The following is a 20,915-nucleotide window of genomic DNA, read 5'->3' on the forward strand; positions in this document are numbered from 1 at the left end:
AGGTATGCTAATCTAGACCGGCAATATTAACAGAATGAGCTCCTGTTGAAAAGAGCGCAAAATAGTTTGGTGGTGCAAATTATGCAACCGTGATGATGTTTTGATCTTGTTTATAGAAGGGTGGATTGTATTTGCGGGAATCTTGATCAAAATGAAGCAATGCTACTCGTTTCGATGTTGTTGAGATTAACAGAAAGAGTTTATTACGTTTAATTAGTCACCAAGAAAGTAAATGTCATTCTGGAATTTTGTATGTGATTTGGTTTCGCTTGATAGTAGCAAAATTTTCTCCACTAAGGATGACAGCTGCACTTCTCGAGAAAGTAATGCAATTTTATTCGAGGCCAGTAATATTAACAGAAGCGTTTCTTTTGAGAATAGTGCTAAATGATGAGAAGTGTCTATTCTAGTAGCTTTAAGCCACCAATATATGGCTCTGTATGCATGCTATGGCGAACGCTTGTTTGGCGCTTGGTTTACGTTGTACGAACGATGTCTAGAGGTGCGATTCCACTGAGACAATACTAAATAACATGTAGCATGATATTTGATACATGCAAGTATTGTCATTGTTGTTGTTTCAATGCGGTGCCAAAGATATATTGATGTAGTTATGAGATGTGGAATAATGGTGCTGGTGCAACAAGTATATAATCGACTGTAGACGAGTCTATGTTAATCCGTTTAGTTTGACAAACGCTCTCCGGTAAGATAGATACGACCGTAGCCATTCGGTGATCCAATCAGTGAAGTCAATATATTTAAATTTAGCAATCGTCAGCTCCAGAGGTACATTGTCGAATGCCTTAGAGAAGTCGAAATATATCGCATCAATCTGGTGTCGTTTCTCAATTTTCGAACACACGCAACTTATGTGGGACAGGTTGGTAGTTGCGGATCGCTTCTTTACGAAACCATGCTGGAGCTCCGGTATCAATGGCCGGGAAGCGGCATACAGAGCATCTTGAACTAAATGCTCGAACACTTTTGACAGAGAACATAAAATCGAGACACCTCTGTAATTCTCAACTGCATGATTGTTGGCAGCTTTCAAAATCGGAGTAATCGAGACCAGCTTCCGGGCATCCGGAAATTCGCCTTCACTGAGTGACCTGTTAAAAATTATCGTCAGTGGCATCAGCAGTGAATCGGCACATTCTCTTAAAAACAGTGGCGGTATATTGACCGTGCCGGGCCCTTTCGAAATTTCTAACTTACTGAGGGCTACCGAGATTTTATTTTTTGTTAAAAAGTGACAAGCTTCCGAAACAAACTGATTTTGAAACCATTTACAAAATAGTTCCCGGTTCACCCAGCAACAGCAGAGCCTCGGTAGTAAATCGGAAGTGATAAATCTTTGAGACATCGAAGATTATTCGATCTTCCAATTATTATCAGTGGCAGTTGAAGAGTATCAGTAAAATAAAGTTATTCGTAAAGTAAAGTTTTTCGGTTTGTCAGTAATGATTTCTTTCTTTCTCCTAATGAGTTAATGTAATGTTTTAATATTTTGAAAAGACCACCACCAGAAAGTTGCTCTGGTCACGTAAGTCTTTACATGGAAGTGGTCACATCCTATAACATCCAAGTTGGATATCGTCAGAAAAACAAGCCAATGCTCACAGTTGTTTAAACATACGACCGATTTGATTCACGTCCCGGAGGATTTTTTTATCTGGTCTATTTGGCGTTCCAATGGAATAAATACAAACTTCAATTCGTAAAAGTTGTCACAAAAATGTATCACCGGCTACCTTCAAATGGAACTTCAACAATTGACGAAATAAAATACTGTACTACTGATTCTTACACGGATCAAACTTGAGAAACGGCATAGGCCGTACATCTAATTCCAAACAATCAAAGAATCACCAGAATCTCAGAATCATCCATAGTTGTTGAATCTGAGCTTATGAAATTGGTACGAGAGGCGTTCGAAAGAAATGCGCAATATCCGCTACAAAACTCTTATTAAGAAAATTTTTCGTGCGATTGAATACAGCTGGAGGCGGTTGAATACTTAAAAACTATTTTTTCTGCTCAATCCTCAGTTTTTGTTCACTAACTCAACGTCGAGTAGAAATTTGCATATTATTTCTTTTGTTTCTAAAAACGTGATAAAAACGAAACATTTTCAGAGATAAATCGGGAGTGATATAAACGAGACGTCACTGTATTTTATTTGTTTCATTCAGTTGTGAGTTACAGGGTGTTAAAAATGGAGGTCAACGAAGAGAAAATTTGGTTCATTTTACACTTTTTCTTTCATAAAGGCGATTTTTTTTATTTTGTTAATTTTTAATTATTTTAAAATTACTCATTATTCATTTGTTTCATGAATGTACACACTATTGCTAAGCTTTGACTGGATTAGTTGTTAAAAGTTCCAAGCTGTTCGATGCTGTTTATTTATTCAAACATAATTCAACATTGTGATCACTGTATCGTTGTTTTGTCGATTTTAAAATTCTCTATTTACGGATTCGTTTTCTCTGGGTCGTGTTAACCTGCTACCGGTCACTCTCAAACAGCTGTTCCACCAGCAAAAAGGAGCAGTTTTGGTTTTGTACGTCTCCACTAGACCGACGCACCCTTCTAAAGCCACCAACTATGCCCACAATCTACTCTAGCTCAAGGGTCGATCAATACTAGCCAACTTCGCCGACCAATCGAGGGCGAGGTTGTGGAAATTTCCACAACCGCAATAGACGAGATAAATGTGGTTTTTTTACAATTTTCTTTTTTATTCCTTCCTTTGAACTCTACTCTTTAATTCACTTCTGTTCCTGTTCTATTTTTCAATTTTTTCATCTATCCTTGTGACGTCACATACTTCCAGCTTTTATACTTGCAGTATTTTTCTTGTATTTTCCTCCTTCTCTCGTCTCTCTCCGTGGTTTTGAAGGGATGAAACCCTCGCTGTAAAGCGTTGCGTTAATAGGATACTTCTGATTCCGGTATCCTGAATCGACGCCGAATGGCGGATAGTTCACAATGGCGGGTACCACGCTTGTCGAAGGAGAAAACCGCGAAGGGTCTCATTCCCGTATCCACTTACACTTACTTTCCCACTACGCTTACATCTCATTTCACTTTTTTGCACCTATTCCCGTTTCCGCCGATCGTGAAGTGTAAAAATTAACTTCGTGTAGAAAGTGAAGTGGATACCAAAATGATCCTGGGTTCATTTCCAATGTCGCTTCTAAGAGAAACGTCAGTTGTATTTTGTTTTGTTTATCCTCGAGTTGTGTCGATACACCCAGAAAATGGATTACTAAAAAAAGCTTCCAAATGTACATATTTTCTGTAAATATTACCAATCGTTTGTGAAATGAATGTCAGATGCAATACACATCTCTACCAACAATTGATTCATTTTACTTCGCAGTATTAGTAACTTTTACGATTGTCATTACTGGCAACCGCGAAGAATATGTAAATATAACATTATTAGCCCAATTACCGATTTGTCAATTGGATGTTTTTCGGATTCGGAGGTTCCGTATCCACGGATCACGGAGGTTCCGTATCCACTAATCACGGAGGTTCCGTATCCACTGACGCTGCGCGTCAAGTCAATGTTGCAACGAGGCATAGAGCTGGCCTCACTCACTTCGTGATATTCCCCGAATGTGTTTGACTGAGAAGTAATTACACTCTGGTCCTGGGAGAGTATAATGGTAGTCTGTCATAGCTATTTGTAGTATTGATTGTGTATTTTTTCCTAATTTGTAGCCGTGGATCAGTCTCATTCGATGCAGGGTCAAATGTCGATAGTTTAGATAGTTCAATAAATAATTTAAATAGTTTAGATAGTTCAATAAATGAATAAAGATGCATGCAAAAGTTCAATAAATTCATAACAATTTATGCATAAAGGTTGGGTTAACATACATGTTTAGGATATATGTTAAACCAACGTTGAACTTGCTCATAGTAATTTGTCAATTGTCAAACGATCATTGTATTTTACATTTACCTCTGAAATTATTGCACATCTCATGTTTACGTAGTTCTCGATCCGCAAAAGCTCATTTACCTCTAGTATCTGAAATGACGAAATGACGTTTCAGGGAAACATATTCCGGTCTGCACAACGACAAGCGAGTACCACAGTACTCAACACCAGAGCACTGCATAGTCATGGTCAACTGAGGATACTAAGCTTACTATCTGACTGACTATATCATTGGTCAGTTAGTAATGACTTTTGGCTTCTTCACGCAGTTTCTCCGCCAAAACGACTGAACAGCCAGTCGGTCGTTTAGTCGCTATCTCCCCCTACCGACTCGACTTTATCATTTCATTCTTCCCAGTCAAATTGTCCTCATTGCATTTGAAGTGACTTCCCCCAAAACGAATTCGTTCCTCTCTTTCTCTCTCCCATGTACATGTGCATGCATCGATGTTTGAGTTCAACGTGGTTTGACATACGCTACAGGTGAGCTGGATTCTTCTGTATCGTACACGAAAATTACACGTATAAAATAACGTGCAGTGTGTGTGCGATATTTTGCTACCTAATACTAACTAATACTAACGCGAGGACCTTGATAAATGTCTAAGTTCGTTGGTTTGAGTTCACGATGGGTAGACAATAAACCGTCCATTGATGGGGTAACTTCTTTTTTGCATTAGAAATCATGTTTTCGTTCCTCTTTATATGGACGTAAAAATAATATTGCGTACGCGGGTATGAACTAGTGTGGATTGAAGTCAGTTGAATGAAGAGGCAGATTTGTATTCATTAGTCGAGTTAGTTAATATAACCACTGACTGGACTAGTTCACCTGTCATCCTCGCTAGTCAACGTTAGTCAATTTATTTTCTAGTCAAGTATCTTGTTGTGATCGGACACAAAATAAACGGCGGAAGATGAATTTAACTACTTGAAAAATGTTTATTTCATCAGGAAAATAATGATTCGCGTGCCGCTGTGTGTAGCGTTAACTAAACAGTGACAGCTTGTTTTTTGACGTAGGACTACGTCTTTCATTTCTATACCGGGGTGTAAAACCAAAGTTTCGAGAACGAAAGCGTTACGCTGGAGACCGAGATTTTGAGCGTTAATAGCTCTTAAACAACTGAACGAAATGGTATGATAAACACTTCATTTGAAAGATAAAATGTCTACGTGTCATATACTTGTTACTTTTTCATCCAAAAACTTGTTTCAATAGTCTTTAAATTGCTTTCAAAACAGGCTATTGAAATCAAAAATCGGTATATAAGCGAGCGCCGCTCGTAAACCCACTCAGTTATGATTGAACAGCGATTGGAGCATGTTGTCGCTGTTGTTGTGAAGCTAATTTCGTTTATCATGAAAACGCTGATGGACGGTGTCACCAAGAGCCTGTTTGTGCACCTAAGGCCAAAAGGGAATCCATCAGGAGGAGAGTGATGCCACGGTTCCGCTTGAAACATCGGAGCAGCCGCCACACACACACACACATACACGCGCGGAATTCTCGTTGCTATCATCGTTGCTGAAAAATAATCTGCCAGTTCCCCTGGGAATTGAAAAATACATTCATGCGAAAGAGTTTATTTTGACGTAGAACTACGTCTAACCGGAAGATATAGGGGGTGAAATGGAAATCTAGGCACTGAACAAGTAGGAAAAAATGCAAGATTTGGAATGCTTATAACTCGAGTATTTCTCAATAGATCGCAAAGGTTTTTGCATCGATTGATAGGAAATATATCTACGCATCTATCATAACGAATAACATTTCATTTTTCTTGAGATAAATAATCGAATAATTGTGAAATATCAAGCATTGTCAAAATGCACCATGTGCCCATTTTTGATTGGTCCATTTTGTGCTCCTCAAATCGTACCGACCAAAACGGGCAACCAGAGCAGCAGCGAAATAGAATGAAGCACGATTGGGAAGGAAAAAGAAAAAAATGAACGAAACATTGGTCGCATTCTCACACATGCGTAACTCTCGAGCCAGCCAGTCAGCTTAAAAATCCCCGCTCCGCTGCCGTAACGATCATTCTCATTCAAACCGTACACCACATCGGTTCGCATCACAACACATCAACAAACCAACCCAAGCAGCCATGTCTGGACATGGTAAAGGAGGAAAAGTGAAGGGAAAGGCAAAATCCCGCTCGAACCGTGTTGATCTGGAGTTCCCCGCAAGGGTAGCTAGGCCGAGCGCGTTAGTACCAGTGCACCAGTCCACCTAGCCGGCGTTATATAGTTTCGGCCGCCGAAGTGATCGAGTTAGCTGGCAAAGCTGCTCGCGACGATAAGAAAACCCGCATTCGGAACAGAACACATTCGGTTCGGTGGACATCAAGACAACAGGCATTGCAGCGAGTGGCGAATGGCAAACGCAATCGCAAAACGGCATCAGGTAGCAGAAGAAAAAAGTTTGTTCTTTATACAAACTGCTTTGGTGGCAAATCCAGAACAAGGCGGCATCGAGGGCGTTCGAAATGGTTTTCTTCAATACCACGAGTACTAAGTTTTCTAAATTGGAACCATTCCATAAAACAAGGCGCTTTTCAGGGCCATTAAACCTTCCAAAAAAGAGTTTAGGAAATACAGTTCAATGCTTTCTAAAACATTATCCAAAATAATAATAAAACACAAATTGATTTTTTCATAATTTGTTTGCCAGGATCTGATGAGTATGTGAATTTGACAGTTGTTCTGAGCTTATTGATAGTTGGGGACTTTCCTGATTATTCAATTTTCACCAATTCTTAAATTGTTTCCAGATTGAAAGTACAGTAATTTACAATTAGTTCGACATTAAGCTAATTGGACGGACATGTAATGCGACTTATTTAGTTGGAAATTTTTGTAAACATAGAGATCCAAATTATGACCCCACATTGAAAGTCGACACTGTACCACTGTCATCGCAAATGTTCAATTACAGGTTAAAATCGCCTCCAATGCGATACTGAGTGGCGCTTCGGCACGTCGCATTGAATGTAATTTACTGTACAACATGTGACAAAGCTGGATGGGAAGAAATTTTCCAACTGTGAAAGCTGTGGCGAGTGGCAACAAATCTCTAAACAGGAAGGTTTAGCCGAACAAGATGAGGATATCGAGTGATAACAAAACAATAAACTCTTTAGATTGAAGATAATTTTGTGATCCTGAAAAGGACCCTTTTTAGCCTGCATGTGAATCCAACGAGCGAACAAATCGTAATGAATGTATTTTTTTGCCATCGCTCCCTTTTAACGCTCATTCGTTCGCCTCGTTGGACTCGTCCCTCTGGCTAAGTCTACCGATTTGTCTCTATCCTGTGAGTGTGTACCGCTAGAGTATAAAACACGCGGACCCCAAAAAATATCTTATTTTCTTTCAAACCGTAAACCCGTGTGGTTGTACGGCATCGGCATCGTGGACGTAACAAAGGAGGACAAGTTAAGGGAAAGGCAAAGTCTCACACGAACCGTGCAGGTCTCCAGTTCCCTGTTGGTCGCATTCACTGATTGCTCCGCAAGGGTAACTAGGCCGAACGGAACGGCCGAACAGTATACCTAACAGCGATTATAGAGTTTCGGCCTTCGGAGTGCTCGAGTTGGCTTGCAAAGCTGCTCACGACAATCAGAAAACCCGCATCAAGAACAGAGCAGCTTCGGTTCGGCGCTCATCAAGGCAACAATTAGTTTCAGTGAGTGGCAAAGTGTTTCTCCGGCACGTCGCATTAAATGTAATTTACTGAACAACATGTCACAAGCTGGATGGGAAGAAATTTTCCAACTGTGAAAGCTGTGGCGAGTGGCAAACGCAATAGCTAAACAGGAAGGTTTAACCGAACAAGATGGGAATATCGAGTGATAACAAAAACACAACACCAAAGGTTCTTTTCAGAACCATCAACATATTCATAAAGAGTAAACAGTAAACTAATCCATTTTTCAGGTAGATAGGTAGGTATTCACGTAGGAGAAGAAAATAAAACAATATATTTAAAATATATATTTAACAAAAGCTGTCCCCTGTGTATAGTCCTACGTCACTCCGGTTATGTCCCAGACATTACCCACCCGTCTTTTAATGTTTTCTATCCATACAACACTGCAACCAAATACATTTGGTTTTGTTATTTTTCAATCAATCGCAATTAACAGGAAAGCTTCTGAATATTTTTTTCCCATCATGAAAAACGGAAAATGTTTCACATCGCGAAAATCATGTCATTTTCGAGCGATTATTTGCTTTCTACTCATATAATGCTGCGACCAAATGCATTTCGTTTTGGAATTTTTCAATCAAGTGCGATCAACGTAAGACCACGTCTTTCGGCAATTTATTAGAGGTGCAATGAATCTTTAGGAATTCCCGCTCTACGCGCACTGGCAAACAATGTTTACTCAACAATTTCTCAAACGAGAAATGGGTGTTGTGAGAAAGGATTAGCGAACGCGAAAACGACAAACGGGAGAAAGATACGTTTGGAGGTTGAAGGAAATTGGCAGAAAACTTCTTCATTCTATCATTCAAATAATGTGATTCATACCACATCGTTTTGCCAGAAAGAGATTATTAATGTTCAAAGGAGGAATCGAGTCCTCCGAGGAAATTACCCAGCGCAAATTAGAGTCGACTATCGATTGCGGCATTCGTACACAAATAATTTTATAATGCAGTTTCACCAAAGTTATTTCTTCGGATATATTCACTACATCATGTCATGTATTTCATATTCTTCATTAAGAAATCCATATCCATGGCACCTATCGGTAACGAATAATTATCGAAACCACGATTTTCGCTAAATGCTCCTTTCAGTTCGGCCTGTAAAAAACTTTTCTGTACTCTAATCCATCAAATTTGGAGCCCTGAAAAGGGCCGTTGATTATATGCTAAGCTAATATAGCACGCTCTCCTCGGATACGATGGGCCAGCTGGATGTCCTTGGGCATGATGTGACGCGTTTTGCATGGATAGCACACAAATTGGTATCTTCGAATAAGCCTCCTGCAGCGTCATAGCCGCGGAACTTTGGAAGCGCAAGTCGGTTTTGAAGTCCTGAGCAATTCCACGATCCAAATGCTGCAATTTTCGTCTGCGGATCAGCAATTCGGTCGACTTCTGATAGCGATGAATTTCACGCAAAGTTCCCGGTCGATAGCGATGTGGCTTCTCCACCTATCCTGCTACTGGTGCGCTTATCCGAGCTGACTTCGTGTGCCTTACCACCGAATGACTAACGAGCTGTCTGCGAAAGACTAACGAGCTCGAGTCCTCACGGTGCGAGAGTAGAGTAAGAAATGAACGAAAGCAAAGGAAGCGTCATTTTATAAACCATAAAAGTATAGAATCTAAATCCCACCCTTATTTTTTTTTTTTTTTTGTCGGTGTATAAATTCTTTATTTTTCCAGAAGTTAAAAAACAGTAATTACAAAATAATTATTCTAAACTTCGTTTCTCAGCTCGAATTCTAGTGAATCTACATCAATAGCATTATTACTGTGCATAATAAAGATGACGTATTTCAAAAACATTTTCAAAATTAGAATTTTTGTTGTTGTTGGTATATTCCTTAACTGAGGTCGTAACAAATCTGCTATCTCGAGTCTGCGCCATCCACCAAGCAGCACTGTTATTTTCCGTTGCAGTATTCTCCATGCTAGCTCTACTCGTACGCATTCGCTGAGTTTATGCTGCTAAGTTTCACAACTAGTGTTACAAAACGCACAATTTTCATCATCGGCTCTGTTCATACGGTACATCAGTTTTCTTTGTTCGAGTTTTTCGTTGATCAGCAAGAAAAGGGTACTTCGCTCACTCGAGTTCAGTTGTCGAGCTGTTATGTTCGTCCATATTTTTTTCCAGTCTGCCGCTGGATACTCACGAGAAACCTTTGGGATTTCCGTTTGTGCGATTAAATGGTTGTGAATAGTATCGGCGGAGGGATTTTGTTGGATATGTGGAGGGAGTGTAGGAAGATTAGAAAGGATGAATTTTAAACAAGGACAATCAGCGGGAGGGGTGGATTTCTTTGGGTAAAAAAGGACATATAAAAGGGAAGGGAAACGATATCACTCACATGTCGATTTAGCAGCAGCGCCTTACATTTGAAAGCTGGCAACTGTAGTTTCAAGCCGCCTGCTTCACTTCTCCGCGCCAGCTGTTGCATTGGAACTCGTGCTACGAATCCCCGCCATAAAAACGTTCCCATCGTCGCAGTTGGCTTTGCCACATGAACGGCAGTCGGTGTTAGAATGGATGCAAGGTACCAAATTTTGGACGTGATGAATGTGTTCAGTAGTATTACTTTCTGGTGCAAGGTGAATGTACGAAGTGAGTGAAGATAAACCAGTCGAGAGAATGTAGAAACAAGCGTATCCCAGTTTAATTTGTTCATCAGCCGTATGGAGTTAGCGAAAGTCACTCCCAAAATGCGGACTGTGTTTTCGTTCGGCAACCACGGCATGGTGAGTGGCATGACGTCAGTATAGCCCACTGATGTCGAGATAGATTTCTCCAGACTCAGCCTTGCTCCAGAGACACGTTCGAAATGCTGGAATGTTTCTCTTATCTGCTCCATTCTTGTTGCGCTCGTGCTGATTACCGACACATCGTCGGCGTACGCAACGATGAGGTCTGAATCACATATCTCCTCCAGCCGTCTAAGCAATGGGTTTAGATAGACGACGAAAGGGTGCATGGAGAGAGGATCTCCCTGGCGAACAGATCTCTCGATGGGGAATGCTATCGACAGACGCCCGTTTAGCAAAAGTCGAGAGGTAGACAAGTTTCCGATTTTGGCGAGTAGACAAACGAAACTCGGATTGAATCCGAGCGAGCACATGTTTTGGAAGAGAAAGGTCCGATCGACGACATCGAAAGCGTGACGGAGGTCGAATGATGCCAGTAAGCCACGTTGTTTACTTTTGATCAGCTGGGCGATACGATCTTTAAGCGCGAGAGTGGCCTGGAAAATATTCCGGCCGGAGTTTGAGGATTTTTGACTTTCGGTTAGCACATGGTGAGCACTCATCACGTTCTCTAGACGCTGCTTAAGAATGCGTGAGAGGATTTTATAGTCGAAGTTTAGTAACGAGATCGGTCTATACGAGTGCGCTGTTTGACCATTTCCCTTTTTCTTCACGAGGACGATCACACCATCAACAAATTCAGCCGGGAAGTTTCCCGACAGGGCTCCGTTTATAACGAGAGTTAGCTCTCTCCAGATGATATCAAATGTTTTAAGGTAGAATTCTCGTGGCAAAGAGTCATTGCCGGGTGACTTGTTCGGGTTGCTTGTCTTGATGGCTGTGATAATATCGGACGGAGTTATTTCATCCATGCAAGATTCACTTATTGGATCGTTTTCTGGAATCAGTCTCTCGCACTCAAATGTGTTCGTTGTGTCTCTTTCTGTCTGGTCCGCAGCGTACAGCGATTTGTAGTAATCAAACATGTACTGTTCTATCGCAGCAGGGTCGACGATGAGTTGGTCGTCGTCGTCACGTAACTGTGTGATGGTTGTTTTTTTCCTTCGCCGGTCGCCCAATTGGAACATTGATATAGGCTCACCCGAGATGTATGATTCGTTTATACGGATAAATGCTTGCGTAAAGTTGCGCTGAAGAGTCAACATTTTCGCTTTTGCCCGATTTATAGTGGTGAGCATTGCAGGATTGTGGTAGTAGCCATCGTACGCTAGCCGTAGTTCTGTGTACAGACGTTGATGTTGATGATTGAAGTCGTCGAAAGCGTCCTTCGACTTCCAACGGAAAAATGATTTTATTTTAGGTTTAGCGTACGACAGCCACCACTGCATCCACGATGGGTAATGTCTACGCCGGCGGGTCCAGTATTGCCAGCGCACGTGGAACTCGTGGATGTTATCTGGTGTTAATAGGTGAGGACGGAGATACCAAAAGCCACGACCAGGTTCGCGACCTGATTGCGGGAGGCAGATTCGCGCCGTAACGGCTTTGTGAACAGTAAAGGAGCAAACGTGGGTGTTGGTTGTTCTCAACATGCTCTGTAGTCCACGGCTTATGCTCTGTAGGTCCACGGTACATACGATCAAGGCGTGAAGATGAAGTTTGTGTAATATATGTATGACCGGGCACATTCGGGCAGAGGTGTTCCCAAATATCGTGGAGCTGCAGTTGTTGCACGGATGATAGAAGAGCGGGGCTGGGATTGTATCCAGTCGCATCACGCTGCCTTAACACACAGTTGAAATCACCTGCTATCAATGTGTGTTCTGTGTTATGACGAAGATAGTAAGCCAGAGTGTTGGTGAAGAAGCGCTCTCTCTTAGCTCGGAGGTTCGTACCAGAGGGAGCGTAAATACTGCAAATAGTCGTATTTTGCACCCGTAGCGCAATCAATCGTCCGTCTAAACTTTTCTCGACATATGAGAAACGCAGATGCTCTTTAAGCGCTATTGCCGTTCCTCTGCGTGAGTGATCCACCAGGCAAGAGAAGTTGTTCGTTCTCTACCTCTTGCAAGAGTGCGATGTCGATGTCCAAATTTCGTAGAAAAGTCCGTAGTGCGTTGAGTTTTGTCGAGTTGGTGATGGTGTTGATGTTGATCGTGGTAATGTTATAGTTCGTGAGAGACATTATATTTCGCTGTCCATCTCCTCGCCCATATCGTCAGCATAGTTCTGTCGTTGCTTCTTGCCTGGAGGACGACTACTATTCTTTCTCCGACTGCTTCCCGAAGCTGACGAGTTGTCTGTTTCATTTCCATCGTTGTTTTGACGTGTAACCATTCGGCTGATTGAACCTACCAACAGCGGTGGTGCCATAAGAGAGGTACTTTGTTCGGGAAGGTTTGTTTTCGCGGACAGCTTCGGAGCAGCGAGCGAAGGTTGGGTTGGGTTTTGTTGTTGAGTCGGTGGTTGTGTCTGTTGTCTACCTCTCTCAGCGGCGCTCGTTGTCGAAGGTGCGACAGACATGGTCTTCTGTTTCGATGAGGTAGGTTTCGGAGCAGAAGGTTGTGAACCCTTTTGCTTTGCTACATTGGCATATGTCTTCTGCACAAGTAGTTTCTTGTTTTGTACACAGGAGATGCCATTGTGTGTAAATTCACAGCAGTGGCGGCATGTCTGCAGCTGGCCGGGGTACGTCACATTCGTTGTTTGACCGTCGATGGTGATGTAGCTCTCAATATTGCGCTTTACCATCATGCGCGCAATACGAGCACCAGTCGGGCGTCCAGCGAAGCGATATTTTCTGTCCCAGAGTTGATCGGTAACCGAGAGTACCTCACCGTAGGCGCTGAGAAATTCAGCGATTTGTTCGTTTGTTATATCTTCGGATAGGTCTGTCAGTTTCACCTCTACAGCCCCGTCCTCCAATGTAATACGAAGTTTATATGTTTTACCGCCCACTTCTGTCTCATGCTTGTTGTCGTGCTCTGCCACTATTCTCTGCGCTAGTTCTAGGCCGATGACCTTTACAAAGGCACAGCCAAGTGCTCTGCTTGGCTGGAGACGAAGGACTTGCTCATACGACAGGCCCAGCTCGGAAGCAACAAAGTCGTGAAGCTCCTCATATGAAGGCTTCCTCGGCACGTTCGCATAATCTATGCGAAACGTGTTTTCGCGTCGAACACTCATCGCGGCGATATTCGCGGCGATATTCGCGGCGGGAGAACTTCACGAAACAAAATAATGATGAAACCAATATATATAACAATCCGAAAATCGATCCGAAAATCCGAAAAATATAGCTGGCGTGTGACTTCTAGCAGGACAATACGTTTGTTCCGCTTAGAAGTTGAGCGCTGACTGTATTATATTCGTGAGTATACAGTAAGCTTATATAATAAAGAGGGTGGGGTTTACATTCGATTCTTTTATGTTTTATAAAATGACACTTATCTTGCTTTCGTTCATTTCTTACTCTACTCTCGCACCGTGAGGACTCGTTTCATCGGGACTAAGCAGACAGCTAGTTAGTCCTTCGGTGGTAAGGCACCCCGAAAGCAGCTCGGATAAGCGCACCAGCCGCAGGAAGCGTGAAGAAGCCACATCGCTATCGACCGGGAACTTCGCATGAAATACGTCGCTATCAGAAGTCGACCGAATTGCTGATCCGCAAGCTACCTTTGCAGCATTTGGTTCGTGGAATTGCTCAGGACTTCAAAACCGACTTGCGCTTCCAAAGTTCCGCGGTTATGACGCTGCAGGAGGCTTATTCGAAGATACCAATTTGTGTGCTATCCATGCAAAACGCGTCACATCATGCCCAAGGACATCCAGCTGGCCCATCGTATCCGAGGAGAGCGTGCTATATTAGCTTAGCATATAATCAACAGCCCTTTTCAGGGCTCCAAATTTGATGGATTAGAGTTCAGAAAAGTTTTTTACAGGCCGAACTGAAAGGAGCATTTAGCGAAAATCGTGGTGTCGATGATAATTCGATACCGATAGGTGCCATGGATATGGATTTCATAATGAAGAATATGAAATACATGACATGATGTAGTGAATATATCCCCATATCGAAGAAATCACTTTAATGAAACTGTTTACCGTTTGTCGTTTTTAAGTGTAGGGAAAGGGCATTATTTTTGCTGAGTAAATTCCAAGAAAATATCCATTCCTTCTTTAAGCGTGATTCATTCTGCTTCGGATCAACGGAACAGTGATAATCATTTCATACAAAAGATAAAATGTCCAATGTTGCTATTTATTGAGTCGGAAAATTGATTCAATAGCTTAATGATAGCTTCGAAAACAGGTTATAAAATGACGCTTCCTTTGCTTTCGTTCATTTCTTACTCTACTCTCGCACCGTGACGACTCGTTTGTTTGGGACCAAGCAGATAGCAGGTTAGTCTTTCAGTGGCAAGGCACACGAAAGCAGCTCGGATAAGCGCACCAGCCGCAGGATAGGTGAAGAAGCCACATCGCTATCGACCGGGACCTTTGCGTGAAATTCATCGCTATCGGAAGTCGACCGAATTGCTGATCCGCAAGCTACCTTTGCAGCTTTTGGATCGTGGAATTGCTCAGGACTTCAAAACCGACTTGCGCTTCCAAAGTTCCGCGGTTATGACGCTGCAGGAGGCTTATTCGAAGATACAAATTTGTGTGCTATCCACGTAAAACGCGTCACATCATGCCCAAGGACATTCAGCTGGCCCGTCGAATCCAAGGAGAGGGTGCTATATTAGCTTAGCATATAATCAACGGCCCTTTTCAGGGCTCCAAATTTGATGGATTAGAGTTCAGAAAAGTTTTTTGCAGGCCAAACTGAAACGAGAATTTTCGTTTGGATGCCATACAGCATCGAGAAAATTCCGGAAAGATCTAATCGTTGCTGAAAAATAATCTGTCAGTTCCCTGGGAATTGAAGAATACATCCAATACATTTTCGTGAGGCGTCGTGCACAAATTACGTAATGCGATAAGGGGGGAGGGGTTAGATGTTGCGTTACTTTCTGTTTATTTTAGATAGGAAATTGCGTTACGAAAGGGGGGGAGGTTCAAAATCCGGATTTTTGAGTTACGTAATTTGTGCACGACGCCTGAGGACATCGACAAGACAACATCGTTACTGAACGAGCTGAACGGCGAGGGATCGAGGTATTCATTACCTGGCTTGACCTGACCTTAAATGCAATCAGTTTGTTTTAACTGTGAGGGAGCGCAGAAAAGCCGATCGATCAGAAGGAGAAGAGAAGGTGACCAAGAGAGTATCAGCATCGAAATACGGTTCCTCGGGAAGACATAGAAGCAGCCGCCACACACACACACATACACGCGCGCAACTCTTTTCGTTTGCTGGTTATCGAGAGGAAACCTGGAAAGAAATGATCGTTGCTGAAAAATAATCTGCCAGTTCCCCTTGGAATTGAAAATTACATTCAAGCGAGTTTATTTTAATGTTTCCTATCCATATAATACTGCGACCACATACATTTGGTTTTATGATTTGTCAATCAAGTGCAGTTAACAGGAAAGCTTCTGAAGATTATTCTTCAGAACAAGGTTTTTTGTATCCAATATTGGATGCATAAAACCTTGAGTCTTCAAAGTAACACTCTCGTTTTTGAAGTCACCCAAATATTTATTTATTCATTCATTCAGGATGGATTTAGATTCAACTTCAAACAAATGATCTCTAAATCAACGATAGTCCTACGTCACCCTTGCGGTTATACCATAGATATAACCCACTTCCTGTTTTTTTCTCTCTCTCTCTCTCTCTCTCTCTCTCTCAAAGCCAACACCAGGTTGACCAGTGTTGCCGGGAATACCACAGGGCCCCTCCAGTTACACCAAGAATCTGACGCGATGTCCAGATGGTGTAACTTTCGTATGATGATCATCTGGATCATGTGTTTGTAAATCTGGGTTGCAGGTGAATGCCGCTTTAATCCGGTCAACAGAAATACGCTGCTGCTTCCCAGAAATGAGTATATCGAAGAACTTGTCATCTCGCCGAATCACTTTGTAAGGGCCTTCATAGGGATGCTGCAGCGATCGTTTCACCGAGTCCACTCGAACAAATACATGCGTACAAGTTTTTAAATTTGCGTTGATGAAGACTTGACGTTGTCCATGATGTTTTGCGGTTTTATATTGTCGAACGTACGATGTAGCATTTTAGCGAATTCCGATCGGTCGATATCTTTAGTGGCAGACTGCAAAAATTCACCTGGGATCCGCAAAGCTTGACCATAGACCATATCCGCAACCGAACACTGCAGGTCCTCTCTGAATGCCACTCGGAGTCCCAAAAGAATCATTGGCAGTTCGTTATACCAATTCTTCGAATTGACGCACATTATCGATGCTTTCAATGTTCGATGAAAACTTTCTATGATGCCGTTTGCTTGAGGGTGATAGGCCGTCGTGCGAATATGATGAACTCCAAGAATTCGATTCAGTTCACGGAAAAGATCTGATTCGAATTGTCCTCCCTGGTCGGTCGTCAGATTTTCGGGAACACCAAACCTTGATATCCATTTTGAATACAATGCTTGAGCCACTGTTGTTACCGTCATATCGACAAGAGGAACAGCTTCGGACCATCTGGTAAAGCGATCAATCATAGTCAGTAGGTATCGATGTCCTTGCGAAGGCGGCAAGGGTCCTACCAGATCAATGTGTACGTGATGGAAACGAGCGCTAGGTAACTCGAATTCGCCTAACGGGGAGACGGTATGGCGGTGTTTGACAGTCCAAACAATGTCTGACGAACTCTTTGATGTCACGATTCATGGCAGGCCATACGAATCGTTCAGAGATCAGTTTTCTGCTGCCTCGGGCCCCCGGATGAGAAATTCCGTGTAGACTTTTCATGACAACATTGCGCTGAGAGATTGGAACAAAAGGTCGAGGTTTTCCAGTAGAGACGTCATAGTAGATCTGTTGAGAGCATCCGCTGAACCGTTTTGCTTCAAATTTGAGCGAAGTGGACTGGGACTGCATAAGTAGCTGAAGTTCCGCATCAGTTTTCTGCTCTCATCCGATTTCTGCGTAGTTTATCGAAGTAGGCGCTTGAACACTCTCCACACGAGACAGTGCATCGGCGACAAAGTTTTCCTTTCCACTGACATGTTGTATATCTGTAGTGAGCTGCGAAATGAAGCGGAGATAACGTTCTTCATGGGGCAGCCGCGAATTTGACTCGGTTGTCAAAGCGTACGTTAACGGACGGTGATCGGTGAAGATCGTGAAAGTACGTCCTTCGAGGAAGTGCCGAAAATATTTCACAGACATTTTCATCGCTGTCAGTTCACGTCCAAAAGTAGAGTAATTTTGCTGAGACTTACTGAACTTCTCCGAATAAAAACCGAGTGGTTCCCAAAACTGGCCATTTAGCTGTTGCAAGACGGCCCCCGCTGCAATATTTGAGGCATCGATCATTAGAGACAACGGTTTTGACGAGTCCGAATAATGAAGTAATGCTGCATCTGCTAAAGATTTCTTACACTGTTCAAAGCTAGATAACGCTGCATCAGTCCACTGTAATTTGCGTCCGTCGTTTTTTTCTGTTCCCAGGAATAATCTTCTGCAACTCAGCTTGAATTTCGGAAGCGTGATGAACAAAGCGTTTGTATCCGTTGGCGAGTGCTAGAAAACGACGGAGTTCCTTCACTGTAGTCGGCTTCTCGAAGTCTACAACAGCCTGGACGTGTGCTGGGAGAGGGCGAACTCCATCGCTGTTCACCATATATCCCAAAAATTCTACTTCGTTTTTCGCAAAGACGCATTTTTCCAAATTCAGGACAAGCCCATGCTGACGTAGACGATCGAACACGATGTGTAGATGCTCCTGATGTTCGGCGAGTGATGAGGAAGCGATGAATATGTCATCTATAAAGACGACAACAAAATCAAAGTCACCAAAAATTCGATTCATGTAACGTTGAAACGTCTGGCTTGCGTTACATAGCCCAAATTGCATACAGGTGAACTCAAACAAGCCAAACGGAGTGATGACCGCCGTTTTGGGTATGTCTGCTTCCTCCACCGCAACCTGATGATACGCCCGCTCTAAATCTAGAGTTGTAAAAACGGACTTACCCTGAAGCGAATGTAGTAGGTACGTAGTAGGTATATGAGGCACTGGGTAGCGATCAGGTGCAGTGACATGATTTAGGCGACGATAGTCACCAACGAAGCGCCGTTGTCCGTTTTTTTTAAGTACACAGTGCAAAGGACTTGCCCTACTGCTACTAGATGTTCTGCAGATTCCAAGGTCACACATAAGACGAAACTCTTCCTTAGCTGCTTTAAGCTTGTCCGGATGCATTCGCCGAACTTTAGATGCCACTGGTGGTCCACGAGTAACTATGTGGTGCGTTACGTCACACTGTGTGGCCGATTGAAGTGTCGACGGAGATGTTATTTCTCGGTACTCGATGAGCAAATCGTGGAACGGATGATCAGCACCGATAAGTGTTACAGTATGCAGAACAGCGTTCATCATTCCGCCAGAAGACTTCAAACCTGTTTGTCCATCTATCAGCTTACGATTTTTCAAGTCGACAAGTATTCCGAAGTGTGTCAAAAAATCTGCGCCGATTATTGGCATCGTTACGTCAGCAATAAGGAAATTCCACGTGAATCTGCGTCTCAATCCCAAATCAACAGGTATGAATATCGTTCCAAATGTCCGAATTTGACTTCCGTTGGCTGCGTGAAGGTGCTGCCCTACAGCATCGTCCAAACGATCTCTCCTCGAAGCAGGCAATATTGTGACGTCTGACCCAGTATCTACGAGAAATCGTCTTTTATTCGTTCTGTCCAAAAAAAACCAGTCGGTGACTTTCAGACACCCCGGCTACCACCGCCGATAATGGTGGGGAGGGTCCTAGTTTTTTGAACTTCATGAGCATGGTTCTCGGCATCGCTGCGCATTAGTTCCATATGTCCGATGATACCAGCACATACCGGATCGTGAAGACGAACGAGAACCACTTCGATTTCGCGAAAGCGAACGACCGCGGTTCGACTTGGGAACTTTCAGACGCCGAATTTCCACTGTCAGCATTTCGATCTGCTCCACTAGCTTCCGTTCACTGTTGGGGTTGGATGTTGATTCGTTGTTGACAGCGGCAACTGCAGAGGCATGATTGTTTGTAGCATCGGTTATCTTGTCTGCCATTTCAGCCAGTTTTTCGATGGAACCGTCGTGACACGTGAGGATTTGGCGAATATTTGCCGGAAGACGTTGAATGAAAATCATTCTGAGCAGATTGTTGTCCACGCCCAAACCGGTCGGCAGCTCTCTCATCTTCGCCAAAAGATGCGCTGGGCGCATATCGCCGAGATCGTGTATTCCCAGCAGCTGCTCAAAACGGTTCTCGGCAGACAGGGCGAAACGGGCAATCAGACGATCCTTTACGGTCTTGTATTTGTTGTCTGCAGGAGGAACAGCTACCAAATCAGCAATGTGGCAAATGACTGAATGGTCCACTTTGGCCACGATGTGGTAAAACTTGGTTTCGTTGTTTACGATTTTCGCGAGGTGAAACTGCGCTTTCGCCTGCGAAAACCACATAACCGGATCGGTTTTCCAAAAATCCGGCAATTTCACCGCAATAGATGCTGTCACGTTTCCTTCTGGCAACGGTGCGAGCGCAGGCAAGGGTGCAGGTTCCGTCATTTTTGACGTAGGACTACGTCTAACCGGAAGATATAGGGGGTGAAATGAAAATCTAGGCACTGAACAAGTAGGAAAAAATGCAAGATTTGGAACGCTTATAACTCGAGCATTTCTCAATAAATCGCAAAGGTGTTTGCATCAATTGATAGGAAATATATCTACGCATCTATCATAACGAATAACATTTCATTTTTCTTGAGATAAACAATTGAATAATTGTGAAATATCAAGCATTGTCCAAATGCACTATGTGCCCATTTTTGATTGGTCCATTTTGTGCTCCTCAAATCGTACCGACCAAAACGGGCAACCAGAGCAGCAGCGAAATAGAATGGTTTAGAGGCGAATGAACTGCAAAGTTTAAAGCCTCTTAAAAACAAAGAAAGAAAGAAAGAAATAGAATGAAGCACGATTGGGAAGGAAAAAGAAAAAAAATGAACGAAACATTGGTCGCAGTCTCACACATGCGTAATTCTCGATCATTCTTTGTGTGGACACCGACTGGACAACATCGTTGCTGGACGGGCTGGACGGCGAGGGATCGAGTGCCTTTCTCAAGGCAAGAGGGCGGAGGTGGTAGCGCTGGAGTAGAATAGAGTAGAGTTTTCAAAGGGCCTTTCTCAAGGCTACAGACGAATGAACTGCAAAAGTTTAAAGTCTCTATAATACAATACCTTCCTTCCTTCCTTCCGTAACGATCATTCTCATCCAAACCGTACACCACATCGTTTCGCATCACATCACATCAACAAACTAACACAAGCAGCCATGTCTGGACATGAGAAAGGAGGAAAAGTGAAGGGAAAGACAAAATCCCGCTCGAACCGTGTTGGTCTT

General features: G+C 42.9%; 1 protein-coding gene across 1 annotated transcript; it reads right to left on the bottom strand.

Annotated features, from left to right (window-relative positions):
* Positions 1–19,298: 19,298 nt before the first annotated feature.
* Positions 19,299–20,078, bottom strand: LOC129766635 (uncharacterized). Its single transcript, XM_055767210.1, has one exon. It carries the CDS (start codon positions 20,076–20,078, stop codon positions 19,299–19,301), a length of 780 nt encoding a protein of 259 aa, XP_055623185.1.
* Positions 20,079–20,915: the final 837 nt, after the last annotated feature.

This window comes from Toxorhynchites rutilus, chromosome 2 (assembly GCF_029784135.1).
Source record: "Toxorhynchites rutilus septentrionalis strain SRP chromosome 2, ASM2978413v1, whole genome shotgun sequence".
In the NCBI taxonomy this organism is placed as follows: Eukaryota; Metazoa; Arthropoda; class Insecta; order Diptera; family Culicidae; genus Toxorhynchites; species Toxorhynchites rutilus.